The 18,523-nt window shown below is 35.5% G+C and overlaps 1 protein-coding gene across 14 annotated transcripts in view; it reads left to right on the plus strand.

Annotated features, from left to right (window-relative positions):
* Positions 1–18,523, plus strand: part of ROBO2 (roundabout guidance receptor 2) — a 652,610-nt gene that overhangs the window by 574,754 nt on the left and 59,333 nt on the right. For 7 of the 14 annotated variants that reach the window (XM_049858165.1, XM_049858166.1, XM_049858169.1 and 4 more), the window contains exons 18-19: positions 8,669–8,851; positions 12,621–12,680. In XM_049858165.1, the coding sequence (XP_049714122.1) occupies positions 8,669–8,851; positions 12,621–12,680 (243 nt within the window). The remainder of the gene's footprint in view (positions 1–8,668; positions 8,852–12,620; positions 12,681–18,523) is intronic. The other 7 variants (XM_049858167.1, XM_049858175.1, XM_049858172.1 and 4 more) reach the window with 1 other exon arrangement.

Raw genomic sequence — 18,523 nt, forward strand, 5'->3', positions numbered from 1 at the left:
TTATTTGTCAGAGTTTGGTTTCAGAGTTATGCTGGCTTTATAAAATGAGCTGGGAAGTGTTCCTTCCTCCTGTATATTCTGTAAAATATTTCCTTTGTTGTGTTCTTAGCTGCTGTTGAATTGGCCCCTGACTCATGGCATCCTGATGTGTGAAAGAGTAGAACTTCTCCAAAGGGTTTTCTTGGCTGTGTTCTTTATAGATCACATATATCACCAGGCCTTTTCTCCCGATGAGTGGCTGGTTGGGTTTGAACCGCCAACCTTTAGGTTAGCAGCAGATTACAAACCACTTGTCCCACTCTGGTTCCTTAAAAAAAAAAAAAAGATTTCATAGGACTAGTATTATTTCCCTTAAATATTTTCTATAATGCAAAGATGTTATCTGTGCCTAGAGTTTTCTTTGCGGGTTAAAAATATATATATGTTATGCATTTAGGCCTATTCAGAATTTTTATTTCTTCCTATATTGGTTGTTGTAAATATTTCCCTTCCTGCCAGTGGATTTGTCTATTGTATCCCAGTTGTTGAATTTATCGGCCTATGATTGTTTATGATATCCCCTTATTGTCATCGTATGTTTGCATGATCTATAGAAGTATCGTCACATTTTTTCTGAAACACTTAGAAACTGTGTTCTCACTATCTTTCCTTTCCCCCTCCTTTTTAAATCAGTCTTAGGGATTTATCAATTTTATTAATCTTTTCAATGTACAAACAACTGCCTTTCTGAATTTTTTTTCTAATTTATTGGTTTTTGCTATTTTTTCTCCTACTTTTATTGTGATACTTAAGACCAATTGATGAACGTATGTCAGTGATTTCAGAGTTCTCTCCTTTTCTAATATGAGCATTTACAGTTATAAATTGCCCTCAAACAACTGCTTCTGCTGAATCTTATAAATTTTGATGCCTTATGTTTTAATTTATTATAGAGTAAGTATTTTCTACTTTCCTTAAGGATTTTTTTTTTTTTTTTTTTTTATCACAGAGGCCATTCAGAAGTGTGTTGCTTAATTTGTAAATATTTGGGGATTTTCCAGATACGTTGTGTTTCTAATTTCTAAATTAATTTTAAGAATATACTTTGTATGAACTTAGTCTTGAAAAGTGAAGACTTATCTTAAGTTCCAATATTTATTCTAACTTAGTGAAGGTTCCTTGTATTTTAAAATATGTGTAAATTTCTATTTTGGGGTGGAATGTTCTGTAAATGTCAATTAGATCAAATTATTTGGCAATATTATTCAGGGCTTACTGATTTTTTTTGTCTATTCATTCTATCAATTACTATGAAAAGAGTTTGGAAATCCTCTATTGTAATTACGAATTTCTCTTATGGATATTTCTCCTTCTGTTTCCATAGATTTACATTTTATAGATTTTGCTACTCTGTTTTTAAGTGCATATATTTTTAGGGTTGTTTTTATATCTTCTCAACCCTTTTATCATTATGAACTGTTCCTCTTTATGTTCTGGAAATATTCTTTACCCTGATATTTACTTTGTGTGATACTAATATTGAAGGCATTGATGGTTCAGTGGTAGAATTCTCACCTTCAGTGTGGGAGACACTTGTTTGATTCCTGGACAATACACTTTATGGCTGCTCATGATTGGATCACAATAGTCTGATCTACAACCAGTCATGAAGATGGCACAGGAATGGGCACCATTTTGTTCCATTTTGCATGAGGTTGCCAGGAGTCAGGGCTGACTCAGTGGTGGCTAACAGCCACAACAATGCTGATATAGCCACTCCATCTTGTGGTTAGCTGGTGTGTCTTTTTCCGTCCATTTATTTTAACCTTTTTTTCTCCATGTTTAAAGTGCATTTCTGTTATTTAATAAGTGCATTATTATATTGCTAGGTCTTAATTTTTTTTTTTTTTTCAAGCTGACAACCATTGCATTTTAATTGGAGTGTTCAGAGTAATGTGATCGGGCTTAGAATTACCATCTTGTCATACGTTTTCAATTACTACTATCTGTGTTTTGTCCTGTTTCACTAATTTCTTGTTTGCTTTTGTATCAAGTAACATTCATTATTTTATTTTAAGTCCACTACTGGATTATTGGAGCCCTGATGGCATAGTGGTTAAAAGTTCAGCTGCTAACCAGAATGTCAGCAGTTCAAATTCACCAGCAGCTCCTTAGAAACTCTACAGCATAGCTCTACTTTGTCCTATAGAGTTGCTATGAGTGGGAATCGACTTGACGGCAACGGATTTGGTTTGGTTTTGGTTTATTAGCTATGCTTTTTTTTTTTTACATTGCTTGCTCTAGTGGTTGTGTAGAGTATAACAATCTTGTTGAGGTCGTTAGGTGCCATTAAGTCGTTTCCAACTCATAGTGACCCTATCCAACAGAGTAGAACTGTTTTACAAAAAAACCAAACCCATTGTCGACAAGTCGATTCCATGTCTTAGAGTTGTGTAAATTCTGTTTTTTTCTGCTCTCATTATTTTTCTCATACTTCATGCTCTATATATGTAATAAACACCAAAATACAGAATACAATATTATTGTATGTGAGACTATCTATATATTTATTCCTTATGTCTACCTTTCCTCTAAGTCCGTGAACATATTGTAATAGCTGCTTTAAAGTCCTTTTCACCAAAGTTCAACATGTGTGTCATTTCATAGTCTATTTCTACTGATTACTTTTTCTCTTGACCTTACGTCACATTTCCTGTTTTGTTGTTGTTTGTTTGTTTTGCATGCCTCATAATTTTTTTATTGCACGTTGCATATTGTAGATGATATACTATAGAATTTTTGCTGTCTTCTTCTGAAGGGTGTTGGTTCTATTCCAGCAGGCCATGACATTACTGGCTGTTCAGTTTGAACTTGTGGTGGCTTGTTTTTATGTTTTATTAGTATGGAACCATTTATGTTTTGCCCTTATTGTTGGAGCAAAACCGTAGTGTTGAGACTTGATATTTATTTCAAAGCCATGCCCTCCTGGGGTTTCATTAAAAACTCTAATGTTTTTACCAGCCCCCCCTAACTTGATGAGATTTTAACTTCAAACACAAACTTCTTTGCAGTGGATGTCAGTTGAAATCACTCCTCAAACTTTTCAACCTTCTGTCTTTTGCTTTCCACCAGTTTCTTTGGAAAATCATTTTTCTGCATACTCTATTCAGGGATCACTGTAGAATTTAATGGGAGTTTATACACAATTTGTTTTTTCATTGTGCTTTAGGTGAAGGTTTACAGAGCAAATTAGTCTTTCATTAAGCAATTAATATACATTGTTTTCTGACGTTGGTTGTCAACCCCACAACATATCAAAACTCTCCCCTTCTCAACTTTGGGCTCCCCATTTCCATTCCTCTAGCTTTCCTGCCCCTCCTACCTTCTGGTCCTTTCCCCTGGGCTGTTTGTTTTATAGGACTGTCTCATCTTTGACTAAAGGGTGAACCTCAGGAGTGACTTCAGTACTGAGTTAAAAGGGTGTCCATGGGTTATAAACAAATTTGAGACATGTCTTTCTGCAGTGACTCCCTCTTAAGTATGGTTTTCCCCTCAATAGTCAGTCGCTCTAGGAGCCTTGAACTCCTTCGTCTGGCATCTCCCACCAGTAAGACTGAAGTTTGCAGTTTAAGTTCTATCTGTCTAGCTAGAACTGCATGAGTTGAGTATATCCCTCAGTGGAAAAGCCTCATAAATGCAGATTTCCCCTAGTATGATTTCCTTCTTTCAAGAGTCAAATTCCTTTCAGTTCTCCCTGATTGTATTTGCTTGTCAGTACCTTTAATTTTTTTTTTTAAAATACTCTGCCCCGGGCTTACATATTTTTAAACTATTTGCCCAGAGCTTGATCCAAACTAATAGATCAAGCTATTTCCATTTGTTTTTCTGTTTATTTTCTGAAATGGTGCATATCGAGTCTGCTGGATGTTACTGAAAATTTTTTTCTTACCACAGACTACTTATTGTATATAAACAGAATTGGTATTCAAATATGATTTTTATATTCTCCAAGTTTTTTTTTAATATGTATGGAAAAAGCATTGAAGAGAATAAGTTATAGTTTTAACTTTTCTTCAGATTGCCTTCCCTTTCTTAATTAGTCATTCACAGATTGAATTAAGTTCTTAACCTGAGGGAAACCTACAATCTTTCCCTGCTGAGATTTTCTAAAATAAATTGGAAGAAAAAAAAAAAAATACAGGTATACCCAAAAGAATTTAACACACACAAGCATATGTATTACATTTATGGTGTTTAGAAAATAAGCCATTGATTCTTCTCTTAAGAAAGATATATAAGATCCTTTTAGTAGGTCATAAAGAGCCCCCAGATAGGTAAACAAAGCTTTGGGGTTTTTGGTTTTTGTATTTTACTGTATCTCTAACATATACATCAAATGAACTGACTGAATAATTATTCTAACTCAAAGCTAAGATTACCAAATATCCATATTTCAATTTCCTGTTTTCTTTTTCTGTCATCTTTAGTAACAATTGCATTTCTCAAGCCAAAGAAGTTTTTTGCTTTGTTTTGTTGCTTATTGATTACCTGTCACTTCTTATACTTGGAGGCTTGTAAAAAATTATAAGCATTCCAGTACAAAGCTAATGTCATGACAGTCACAATTAAGGAATGAACAATTGTGTAGGAACTTAAAATATTGTAAAATGTTAAGCTAGATATTTTTAAATAAAACACAAAGTTTTGCTTAACTCTTCTACCATTTTAAAAGACTAAATTCTTTAACCAGTTGCCTTTGAGTCGATTCCGACTAGGAGTCTTCAAATGTGTAATAAATACATTTGAATTTATTGTTTATCATAAACTGATTTTAAAATTTATCTAAGAAATAAAAAGCATTTAATAAATGATGGTACTGTATCATATTTAAGTAGTTGGCATATGCTGTACTCAAGGTGTAATCAGAAAACAGAATTGTAGCACTTGCCAGAAACACACACATACATGTAAACACAATTTAATCCAGAAAGGCTATTGTTCCAAGAGATTTATTTCTTTTTGGTATCTACTGTTGTACTGAAGAAGCCTTTTAATTGTTTCTTTAATTATGCTTGCATATCTATCTTAACGTCCTGCTTGATAACCTTATCTACAGAACTGTTATTCTTTACTTGAAAAGTGATTTAGTGATAGTTAATCTTTCTGTTTCAGTTTATGCTTTCCCTATTGTCTGATCTGGACTGGAAACAGCATTTGAAGTGACTCAAGCTGTAGCTCATTTCACCTTTGTTTTTAATTAAATCACGTATTGGCATTTGATGTGTTTTATGGCTGATAATTCTAGATTGGTTTTATGTCAGACTATGTATTGTTTAGTCTATCTGTTTAGTTTTTATTTCAGAAATGTCCATTAAGGGGACCCTTAGTCAACATATTATATAAATATAATGCACAACTTTATGCAGACTTAAAAGCAGAAATTGTTCTTTTGTCTGCAGTTCCCACTCACAGGGTGACTTTTGCCTCAAAGTGTTCATAATTCTATGTTGTTCTTGCACTTCCAAACCAAAACTGAAACCACTGTTGCTGAGTCATTCCGACTCATAGAGACCCAGTAGGACAGAGTAGAGCCGCTCCATAGGGTTTCCAAGGCTGTGATGTTTACAGAAGCCGACTGCCACATCTTTCTCTTGTGGAGCAGCTGGTGGGTTTGAAACGCCAAGCTTTCAGTTAGTAGCCAAGTGCTTGACCACTGCACCACCAGAGCTCCTATTTTTGCACTTACAGACACGAAAATGTGACCAAATACATTCACATACTTAAGCATCAAACAGTATGTCACACAACAAATTCGTATTGATTTAAATTTTTTAGTAATCATGCTTAGTAATATAGCGATTTTTCTCTAATCATTTGGCCTTTTCATGCTTACGTTATGTAGTTGGTATAATAATATGTGGAACAGCTGTGAACTTCCACAGTAACAGGTACAATCAAATTTGATGTGTCTAATTAATTTTTAGTCCAACAAATTAGTTTTGTTCTTCATTACTCTCCAATGGGAGGAAGACATTATATTTCATTATATTTTTTTGTCTGCAAGAACAATGGAGCATTACAGGACACACACATCCCTTGTCTATGTTCTAATTAGTCCAACTGACAGCACTGTTTCAAAAATACAAGCATCATACGAGATAGTAATACACCTTGGCTACCATAAATATTGCACCATATTAAATATGATATTTACACAAATGAAGGAATAATCTATTTCTTTTCTCTGTGTTCTATAAGACATTTGTTTTCTTTGTTACAACTACTAATGGTGAAGAAAATCACCAGATAACATGTATTTCTCATACTGAAAATATAAGCTCATTTTAAATACACTAATCCATTTCCATCCAGGCAATTCTGACTCATAGTTATCTTATATGACAGAGTAGAACTGCCCCATAGGGCTTCCAGGGCTGTAAATCTTTACGGAAGCAATTGCCACAGCTTTCTTCCCCAAACTGTCCACTTTTCAGTTAGTAGCCAAGAGCTTAACCGCTGCACCACCAAGGCTCCTTTCAGATACATCATTGATTATATTTACATGTATAATAATTAAGGGAAGACAGAGGAAACAAAGCAAATTTACTACAGATGTAGAGCTGATTTCTAAGTCTGTAATTTAAAACAAAAGACCTTTCAGAAATGGGTTGTAAGTGTGGGCAAGGAATGCTAGCAGCTATAACAAAACAAGCCTGCGTTTTAGTTGGCTTAATAAATAAAAGTTTCTTTATCATTTATATCCTAGTCTAATATGAGTCAGAAGAATGGAGGATGTGATTTCTGCTCTCTGCAGTCATTAGGGATGCTGGATCCATCCAGCCAATGGCTTTATCCCTTAGTGGCTCAGAATTTCCACCAGATCTCTTGTTTTCATTCAACTCGTGAAGAAAGAGAGTTTGAAGCATTGTCTCAGCAGTGTTATGGGCTAAATCTGGAGGTAGTATGCATCACTTAAGACTAAATACTATTTATTGCCCAGTACTCAGTCATTTCATTGCACTCAGTGGCAAAAGACACTGGGAAATGTAGTCTAATATAGTGCCCTAGAAGAAAGGGGAGGCGGTGTGATGAACAAGTCAGCCCCACCTGTGATTTGCAGGTATTTCGAATATAGACAGTTTACCACTGTCATCTACCACGTACATGTTTACCACTGCAATTTACCACATGTGTCTCTGAAGTTGACTAAGTGGCTAGTAAGGTACCCTTAGCCATACATGGGTCATCATTTATAGTAAAAAAGTACAGTGTTTCTACAAGGCTCTTTACATACATCATCTCAATAAATTCTCTCAAATATAAAAAGTAGACAGCAGTGTTGTGAATTAACAGAAAGAAAGGCTCAAAAAGATTAAGTGTCTTACACAAGCTCACTTAGCTAGTAGGTGCCAGAGACGGGAATCAACCCTGAAACTTCAAAGACCGTGCTCTTTCTAATATATTACAATGTCCTGATAACAAAAACAATGAATATCCCATACATTCCTTGATGTGCTGGGCTAAAATTTATCATTTTTATTTTCCTTACAGTTTACATTTTAAATGTCTGTGATTAGTCACATACTAGATATAATATTGACGTTAGAAATCACTTAATTTTCAATGTCTAAATTTTTTAATCTGTTGAATAAACACCTAAATCATTGCTCTTCAGTGATATTGATCCTATCAGTTAAAAGCCCATTTAAAAACATGAATTGAGATTTTCTTAATTTATCTCAAAGAGGCCTAAATGGTCGGAACACGACCTCTTCCCAGATAATCGTAGTTCAGATTTACAGGTATGTTTTAGTCCTGATGACCTAGAATTAACTTCCGTTTTTTTATTCAACATTAAGTGGAATTTCAAATTAGTTTCAAATACTTTAAGAAAATATATGAGTTTTATCTTTTCATGACAATTTTAATTATACACACTGATCTCTATGAACAGACGTTTACATGCTCATCATTGTTTTGTATTGTAGTTTTAATACCTCCCAGGAAACTAAAGGCTGTTTGAACAAAATAAGTCCCTTTGGTAGGATAAACGAACAAACAAACAAAAACAACCCAGTGCCGTCAAGTCGATTCCAATTCATAGCAACGCTGCAGGACAGAGCAGAACTGCCCCATAGAGTTTCCAAGGAGTGCCTGGCGGATTCGAACTGCCGACCCTTTGGTTAGCAGCTGCAGCACTTAACCACCACGCCACCAGGGTTTCCTTTGGTAGGATAAACCAGAAGAAATATTGTTACTTATTCCTGTGGATTGTGAACATTTGATTATGGACGGTGATGAAGAAGGGCAGTTTGTAAATACTTGGACTTTTTTTTGTGAGAATTTTATTACAAAAACACTTTATCCAATTGAAGAAAAATTGCTGTCATTTCAACTTCTAGTGCTTGTTTTAGTATCATTGTAAGGCAATAAATCCAGAAGTGGTTCTGAATTTGTCCATAGCAAATCAAAATGCAAGAGGAAAAGGTCGTCACATCTTCAAACCAAGGATTTGCTTCTTCTTTTGGAACTTGTAAAGTGCACTAATCAATAAGTGCAATAGGCCCAAGACAAAACAAGCATTACCAATTCCGAAGGAATTTCCTGTGTACCATTTGGTGCACCATTTATCTGTTCCTGTGTTTATTTTTGTCTTAATATTTACTAACAGTATTATTTTTTTCCATAGGAGGACGTAATGAAGTTGTCATTACAGAAAACAACAACAGCATAACTGAACAAATCACTGATGTTGTGAAGCAGCCAGCCTTTATAGCTGGTATTGGTGGTGCCTGCTGGGTAATTTTGATGGGTTTTAGCATCTGGTTGTATTGGCGAAGAAAAAAAAGAAAGGGACTCAGTAATTACGCTGGTAAGAGACTATTTCCAGCTAAGAAAACCTCTTATCTTTGGGAATGTAATGAAATGAAAATAATGGGATAGAAAAATGAATGAGTGAGCAAATGTATGTTCTGGGCTTATTTTAAAAATCTGCTCTGAAAATGCAGTTGTATACAATATGCCTTAATGCATTGCTCTTGACCATTTCACATTATGACTGTAGGGTGATTTATTTGATTTATATCACCAGTGAAGATTAACAAGAGTGCATATGATAAAATTTGCATATGATCGAATTTATCATATAGAAAGTGCTTAACCATTTTTCTCAACTCATTCTTCCAAACACATACATGCACACAGACTTTGCATGCTATCAAGCCATTGTCTGGGAAGTGGATTGGACAAAAGCATTACTAAAATGATCAAGGGAAAAAAAAAGTTTGAAATATAGCTTTTAGAATTTCAGGATATAGACTACAGTAGGAAATATCCCAGATGGACAATACTAGCAAGCAAAAATCTCACCAGAACTAATACGACTACTAAGGAGGGTATTTATTTCAACATGACCAAACAACATTTTAGAAGGAAGAAGTAGAACAAAAATAAGCAGAAGCAAAAAACAAAAAAGCAACGATTCTGCATGATCTACCTAGTTACAAAATCCTTTTCTCTTTAGAATCTAATGCAGAGTTTCAAGGATGTCAGAAAGGGTGGCATTCAAAATATCTCCAAAGCTTATGGAGAGAAAGAGAGAGGGAGAGGGAGAAAGGAGAGGGAGGAAAGTATGAAGTCAATGATTAAAAGAATGAACTCAACACCAAAGCCGTGTTCAGTACAATTGTAATTGAGATTCATTTTAATTTCCCCCCTAATAACAACAATGAAAAGAAATTATCTCACTGTATTTCACACTTACCTAGAATTTATAGGGGACCAATTTAATATAATAGGATCCTACAAAACACTTTAGAAATTTTTGAGACTTTTTATTCACTCCTCTATTTCTAATTTTAACTTTGATAAGAAGCATAAATATTTTAATAATTGATTTTGAAAAGGGCATCATTGCTCAGAAGGCTTCTAAACTGCAGTGGCTTGTTGGCATCTAAGCTGTCTGTAATGTCTAAATGGCACAATATGCAAGGAATAATGTCCGCTTGATTGCCTGGTTTGTTATTGGACACCATTTAAATATGATAATTTGATCCTAGCATTGTGGCTCATGTCTATATCTTATGAAAATAAAGTTGATTAGTTCCTGGTTTGAATAAATTTCCAGGACTACATGTCCATTTAAAAAGGATTTCCATGCTTCCTGACTTGCCATCATTCTACCACTTTCTCTTTGGCTGCTGGCTGCCTGCTTCCTGCTTCCTTGCGTCTTGTCACGTAGGTGGTGTAGTACCACACCAAGGAGGGATTCTACCAGGAAGGGGGTGCTCGGCAATAACTATTGACTGCCAAGGGCTTGGACGATAAAGATGCTTTAATGCACCTTCCTGCTTTGCAGTCCAGTGCTTTACCTTCACTCTTTAGGTATTGTCCATCAATACATCTGTTTAATCAATAACTATGTTACATTTCATCTTTGTGACGTGTATAATCCATCTAAAACAGAAGGAAGAATTGATTTAATTCAAGGACTATTTTGTGCTTATCCCTTTGCTTGACTTCAGTGATAACAACAAAAGATTAATTGTGCTAGTCTGGTCAGAAAAAGTGGCACAGCAGTTAAGCACTTGGCTGTTAACCAGAAGGTTGAACCCACCAGCCACTCCTCGGGAGAAAGATGTGGCAGTCTGCTTCCCTAAATATTTATAGCCTTGGAAACCCTGTGGAGCTGTTTTACTCCATCCTATAGGGTTGCTATGATGCAGAATCAACTCAGTGACACAAAACAACAGTCACTTCAGGACAACATTTAAAGTGTTGCTTTATTGCCATCCATACTTCTTCATTCACTCACTTCTGATAAGTAACATGACTCTCATAATTAGGTTTGTGCTTTTAATTGAAATTGTAGGACAGATACTTTTACCTCCTTCTCCTCCTCCCCACCTTCCTCTTCCTCCTTCTTCAACAGCAAAGCAGGCCAAGTTCTGCTCTTTGCACTTAATTTGAAAATATCTGTTGGTCTTTGAGCTTGACAAGAGTAGTGTATGTCCTATTATGATTTCTTATTGTGGTTGTGTAGAAGTACTCTTAAATCAGAAGGTGCTATGCCTTTCAGATATTTTGGAATAATGCCAGAGAAGCTTTTCAAAACCTTTGTACTTAATTGATAGAAGATTGACTCTCAGAATGGATTCACCTTTAGTTAGTAATTTGCCTGCAGTCACTGCTGTTCTCTTCTAGGTGAGAAGCCAATGAAAATAAAAACCACGAATACCTAGCATTATATTCGTGATAAAGCAGTGTTGTCTACATGTATCTTTCCATAATATCCTATTCTCTACCTTTTTGAATTTTCATATTATTGTCCTTAATACAATGTAGAGAATATAAGTTTTAAGTAGGAATGAGTAATGGAGTATATGGATTTACCATATTCAAATATCTAGTGTTTCATGTGTGAGGTAATGATCCATTTTAATAGAGAATATACTCTATTATTGCTGGCCCTGTTAATTTTTGGTTATCTGGGAATCTTGTGTTTTTACAAGCATGAGAGCTAAACTTGATGAAGTGAAAGCAGTGTGATTTCATTCACAAGATAAAAACCTAAGGTTTCAATTTTTTCACTACATGTTTCAAAATTTACTGATGATTCATGATAGCAGTAATAATTTTTTTTGCTAATAAAGAAAAAGTGTGATTTGGTTGTTGTGTGCCATTGAATTGATATTGACTCATAGTGACCCCATCTGACAGAGTAGAACTGCCCCATAGGGTTTTCTAGGTTATCTTTCTGGGAGCAGATCACCAGGTCCTTTATTCTGCAAAGCCACTGGTGGGTTGAAACTGCCGACCATCATTTAGCAGCCAAGTGCTTAACAATTGCACCACCCACGCTACTCTTATTTTTGGTATCAGTATTTAATTTATAACATAAAACACTTTATTTACTTTGAACCTCAATTATAATCTTGTACCACATTGATTTAAACTTAAACCTTTGAGATAGTTTGCATATGTTAAGAGATATGCATTTTTTTAAGAAAGTTAGACTGAAGTTAAGTAGAATCATAAAAAAACAAACCCATTGCCATTGAATCCATTCCAACTCATAGCAACCTTATAGGACAGAGTAGAACTGCCCCATAGAGTTTCCAAGGAATGGTTGATGGATTCAAACTGCCAATCTTTTGGCTAGCAGCGAAGCTATTAACCACTCCAAATAGGCGCTCCAAATAGAATTGTAAAGCAGGTAAAATTTGATTTCTGCTCTCCTTTTCTTCCTAAATCTTGATTCCAAGTTTCTTCTTAACCATGAGAGGTAGACCAGAGAAGATGATTACCCAGCAAGGAGGCTTATAAGCACTGCAGGGTGGAGAATCTAACTGGGCAGGGTGCCTTTGGCTCACTCTACGCAGACAAAAACCTTTGAGGTAGCTGAGCTTTGACTCTCATTGTGAAGAGTTTTATTTGAATGCTTAGAAGGATTTTATCAAAGAACATTGGTAGATTATAACCTTAGATTGTATAAAGCAACTCTCAAGGATCAAATATCAACCTGTATATATGAATGATAGGAGAGGAGAATTTGGCCTGAGCGTGTTTTGCTTCTTTACACAAGGCAGCTTTACACACTAACTTGCTGTTTTGTTTTCGTATTTATCCTTTAAATTCTTCAGATACAAACATGCACCGCAGGTTTGCACATGGCACAAAGAAGGGCAGCTGGAACAAAAAAGGTATCCCCATACCCCATATCCTACATTAAATCATTTTATTCTTTCTAGAGCAACATGCGATGCTATTTATCGTAATCTTCAATGAGTACTAACAACTACTTGTTGCTACAAGTGTGGGGTTCCTATCTTGTAGAAGAATTCACTACCTGAGTTGTTATAGAGTATAATAGAATTATAAGCTGATTTGGGCCAAAAAACATGGAAAACATTAGGTGATTTTTAAATCTAGAGCAAATGATTATATGTATAAGACTGTGAATAGAAAAATGAACATGAATTTGAATAGAGCCATGTAGCTTTCATTAGAATTAAATGATAGTTACTTATAGCCAATTTTTAGAGTCATCAATTTTAATGGAAATAAATATACTTGTCAAGGGGGGAGTCATATTTTGTGACTATTACCTTTGAGGATAATAGATTTTATTAAACTCAGTAAATATAAACAGTTCAATATTAGTGAGGAAATTACGAGATGATAAACACTTCACACGTAGGTTTTTAAAACCGTTGGCGAAATGTAAATTGTTTGACAAACTCATCCAAAGGCAGCGAAAAGATTTGATAGAATTTTTGTACTCTGATTATCTGGGCTGAGTTAATGCTTAATAAAAGAGGATTAATCTACATTCGTATTTTAGAAATAGCTTATCAGGAAAGGGAACGAGGCTTGGCTGGCAACATTAAAGTTTCCATTTGGAGTAGGAAAATGTGGTCAACTAGAGATAGGCACTCTGAAAGCTCCCTTACCTCAAACTGTCAATTTACCACATAGCTGTGTGCCCTCTCCCCACCCACCCCTCCCAGTCCAAGCAGGCACGAGAGATTAGGATTAATCCTTCGAGAATGTATGATATAAACTTGCAAAATCTTTCGCCTTATATCCTTTATAAAAATGGCAATAAACTCAAAATATTTCATACAATTCTAAAACATTTTGATTGCGGTGTTGGTGGAACTTCCTAGAAGCCTTTGCTGTCTTCAGTTAGTTTTTTGCTGAAATCTTCTATATGTTACTCCCTGCAAGTTCGTAATTTTAGATGCTAGTAGAGACTCTTGGGAACCCTGGCGGCATAGTGGTTAAGTGTTACGGCTGCTAAACAAAGGGTCGGCAGTTCGAATCCACCAGACGCTCATTGGAAACTCTATAGGGCAGTTCTACTCTGTCCTATAGGGTTGCTATGAGTCGGAATCGACTCGACGGCACTGGGTTTGGTTTTTGGTTTGGTTAGTAGAGACTCTTAGCAAAGATTCAGAGTTATTTCAAATTTTTCTCTGATAAGCACAGTTATTACATGGTAATTATCAAAATGGTGAAAAGCACAAAATGGCCCACACCTTTTGTTTCAGCCTCCGCAGTTAAGCATTTCTTTGAAATGAGAACGACTTCAAAATATCCCTCAGTTCGCTGTGGCAGTTGTTTTTATGTTCCTCTTTCTACACCTAGAAATGCTGAGCGAAACACACACACACACACCAAATATGTTATATTTCCATTTTAGGAACTCTAATTGTTCATCCTTATTTCTAGTCTGATTTTAATCTCACGTTCTGATAGAAATCAGTTACAGTGTGGTCTAGTTTTCAAAATTTAAAAGTTTTGTCAATGAGAAAAACACAGTAGTTGTTTTGAGCAGAGGGCAGAAAGGCTGCTTAAAAAAGTGTCTCATTGTTTTCTTTAAAAGCACAAACAACTCTACTATGATAAATCTACCATGCATTTTTTTCTTCTTATAAGAAACATACAAAATGGAAGATTTTTATGTGCACCAAATCATGTCTATTGTCCATATTAAGGCAGTCGAGCCTTTAGCTAGTGTACTGTGTGTATGTGCCTTTGTATATAAGGAGCCCTGGTGGCGCAATGGTTGAGAGTTCAGCTGCCAATCATAAGGTTGGTGGTTTAACCCACCCAGAGGCTCTGTGGGAGAAAAACCTGGTGATCTGCTCCCAAAAGATTAACCAAACCAAACTCGCTGCCGTGGAGTCAACTCCTACTCATTTTGGCCCTATGTGGCAGAACAAAACTGTCCCATAGGGTTTCCAAGGCTGTAATCTTTACAGGGGCAGATCGCCACATCTTTCTCCCAAGCAGCAGTTGGTGGATTCCAACCGCAAGCTGAGTGCTTTAACCACTATGCCACTAGGGCTCCTTAAGAAAAACCTATGAGGCAGTTCTGCTCCATCACGTGGGGTTACTATAAGTCAAATATCCACTCAATGCCACCCAGCAACAGCAACAACATAGCTGATAGATACAAAGATACAAAGAGGGATCTTTTGGCAAACTATTTAAGGTGTCTAGAACCATTTGGAAGATATATTTTAATTATGATTGGAACACAAATAGGAAAAGAGTATGTCCTAAAAATGCTTTGAAATTTAAAATGCCTTTGTTCACAACATCTTAATTCTCAATCAGTAAATGTGGACCAGATCATTGGGTCCATAAACACATCTGCATATTAGCCTTAATCAAAGGTATATAAGGTTTTGAATGTTATGACAAAGTATTTTTACAATTTATATTTCATGAAGAATTTGCCATGGGTTCATATGTAAAAAGTTAAGTACAACTCAATTTTTATGAAACAGCTTTAGTTTTTCCTCCTTTTTTACCATCATATTTTGCTCTGGCAGTAGCAGGAAGTTTAGATGGGAAAAATGTGCATGTAAATTAGAGAGCTATTTAGCTTCTTCTCCCATGTCTCCTGAACAGCAATGTTTGAGATATAACCCATCACCATTTATTTGCATATTCACAATGATATTTACAGTATTATCTTAACTCTTTTACCAGAGTAAAACAACCACTTGATTGTCCATTAAAAAGCCACATAACTAGAAAGTCACATCAAAAGGAAAGCTGATTAGCTGTAATGTTTTTGCATTTTGTGTTCCCTTTTTTTTTTTTCTTTAATCAGGCCTTATTTCATACCTCCAGTGCTCAATTTTCTTCATTAATTGTTTCAGGTTAATTCTTTTTTTTATTAGAAGCAGTTATTAAAGTAGTGCAATGGGGTTTGGATGCAGTGATTCCTGGTACTTCAACAAGCCTGTCTGGAAGCAGAGTAGCAGCAATCAGGACTCTTTGATCTTTGAGGACCTGTCTGTCGTGAATCCTGTGCAGAAGCACAGGTTAGGTCAGGGGTGTTTTACCCTGCGTTTCAGATATTACCTGAGGAACTGATAAGGCAACATGTTTGCGATATCAGTAAAATGTTCCTGAAAGCCCTGATACATTCCTCTGCCTCATGAAGTCCTGATAGACCCTTGTGATTGTGATCAATTTGCCCAATTATGATACTAGGGTAGATAATGTCATTGGAAGAGCGTAAGGAAGGGACTGGGGAACTGCATTTGGAAATTTATAAAATTTGAAGACCGATAATACTTGAGAGGCTGAAGTTGTGGAGCAGATGAGTTAGGGAGAGATTATTCACATTAAAAAAGTAGTCACTGTGTGTATACTTTAATTGCCAATATGTTCTCAGTTTATTTAAAATATGAATCAATTCATTACAATTTCATTTATGTTTAGTTTTACTCACTGGCAAAGTAATCATAGTAAACATAATCAAGCATTTCCAAAGTTAGGTTGTGTTGGGTTCACATCTGTAAAATGATAGCATTTCCTTCATCCTCAGTGACTGGTTTTGCTGATTCATATGAACTTTGGTTACAACTATAGGTTTACAACATTTTTATATATAAACATGCAATCCATAAACATCTAAACACCAATTTTCCCCATAATTTTCTAGTAATTTAGTTAAACAATTGACCCAAATGCGCAACTAATTATAAGCATTATTTATGCTGCTAATAATAAATATCCTGAAGCACAACACTCTCAGTGATAGAATGATATCCATACGCCTACAAAGACCAGTTAAAATGACTATTATTCAAATTTATGCATCAAGCATTAATTCCAAAGATAAAGAAATTGAAGATTTTTACCAACTTCTGCAGCCTGAAATTGATCAAATATACAATCAAAATGCATTGATAATTGTTGGTGATAGGAAAGTGAAAGTTGGAAACAAAGAAGAAGGATCAGTAGTTGGAAAATATGGCCTCGATGATAGAAATAATGCTCCCTATTTTTTATTGCATGATAAAATTTTTCAAGATCAAAGACTTATTCATTGCAAACACGTTTTTTCAACAACATGACCAGTGACCATACACGTGGACCTTGCCAGATGAAATACACAGGAATCAACTTAACCCCATCAATGGAAAGAGATGATGGAGAACCTCAATATCATCAGTCAGAACAAGGCCAGGGGCCTACCGCAGAATAGATCATCAACTACTCATATGCAAGTTCAAGTTGAAGCTGAAGAAAATCAAAAGAAGCCCATGAGAGCCAAAGCATGACCCTGAGTATATCCCACCTGAATTTAGAGACCATCTGAAGAATAGATTTGATTTAATGAACTAATGACTGAAGACCAGATGAGTTATGGAATGACATCAAGGACATCATATATGAAGAAAGCAAAAAGGTTGTTAAAAAGATGGGAAAGAAAGAAAGGACAAAAAGGAATGTCAGAAGAGACTCTGAAACTTGTTCTTGAGCATAGAGTAGCTGAAACGAATGGAAAAAATGATGATATAAAGAGGTAAACAGAAAATATCAAACAGCAGATTGAGAAGACAAAGTATTAAAATGAAATGTGCAAAGACCTGGAGTTGGAAAACCTAAAAGGAAGAACATAGTTGGCGTTTCTCAAGCTGAAAGAACTGAAGAAAAAATTGAAGACTTGAGTTTCAATATTGAAGGATTTTATGAGCAAAAATTTGAACAACACAGGAAGCATCAAAAGAAGATGAAAGGAACACATGGAGTCACTGTACCAAAAAGAATTGGCCAACATTCAACCATTTCAGAAGGTAGCATATGATTAAGAACCAATGGTAATGAAGGAAGAAGTCCAAGCTGCAGTGAAGGCATCGGTGAAAAACAGGGCTCCAGGGATTGACAGAATACCAAATGAGATGTTCCAACAAACAGATACAATGCCAGAAGTGCTCAGTCATCCATGCCAAGAAATTTCGAAGTCAGCTACTTGGCCAAAGGACTGGAAGAAATCCATATTTTTGCCTATTCCAAAGAAAAGTGATCCAATGGGATGCAGAATTTATCAAACAATATCATTAATACTACACACAAATAAAATTTTGCTGAAGGTTATTCAAAAATAGTTGCAGCAGTACATCAACAGGGAACTGCCAGCAATTCAAGCCAGATTCAGAAGAGGACATGGAATGATGGATATCATGTCTGATTATAAATGGATTTTGGCTTAAAACAGAATACCAGAAAGATGTTTACCTGTGCTTTATTGACTGTACAAAGGCATTTGACTTTGCAGGTCATAGCAAATTATGGATAACATTGTAAAGAATGGAAATTCTAGAACACTTAATTGTGCTCATGAGGCACCAGTACATAGACCAGGAGACAGTTGTTCAAACAGAACAAGAGGATACTGAATGGTTTAAAATCAGAAAAGGTGTATGTCAAGGTTGTATCCTTTCACTGTACTTATTCAGTCTGCATGCTGAGTAAATAATCCAAGAAGCTGGCCTATATGAAGAAGAATGTGACATCAGGATTAGAGGAAGACTTATTAACAACCTGTGGTATGCAGATGATACAACTTTGCTTATTGAAAGTGAAGAGGACTTGAAGAACTTACTGATGAAAATCAGACTATAGCCTTCAGTGTAGGTTACTCCTCAACATTTAAAAAAAAAAAAAAACTCACAACTGGACGAATAAGCAACATCATGATAAACAGAGAAAAGGCTGAAGTTGTCAAGGATTTCAT

Source organism: Elephas maximus, chromosome 18 (genome assembly GCF_024166365.1).
Source record: "Elephas maximus indicus isolate mEleMax1 chromosome 18, mEleMax1 primary haplotype, whole genome shotgun sequence".
Lineage (NCBI taxonomy): Eukaryota > Metazoa > Chordata > Mammalia > Proboscidea > Elephantidae > Elephas > Elephas maximus.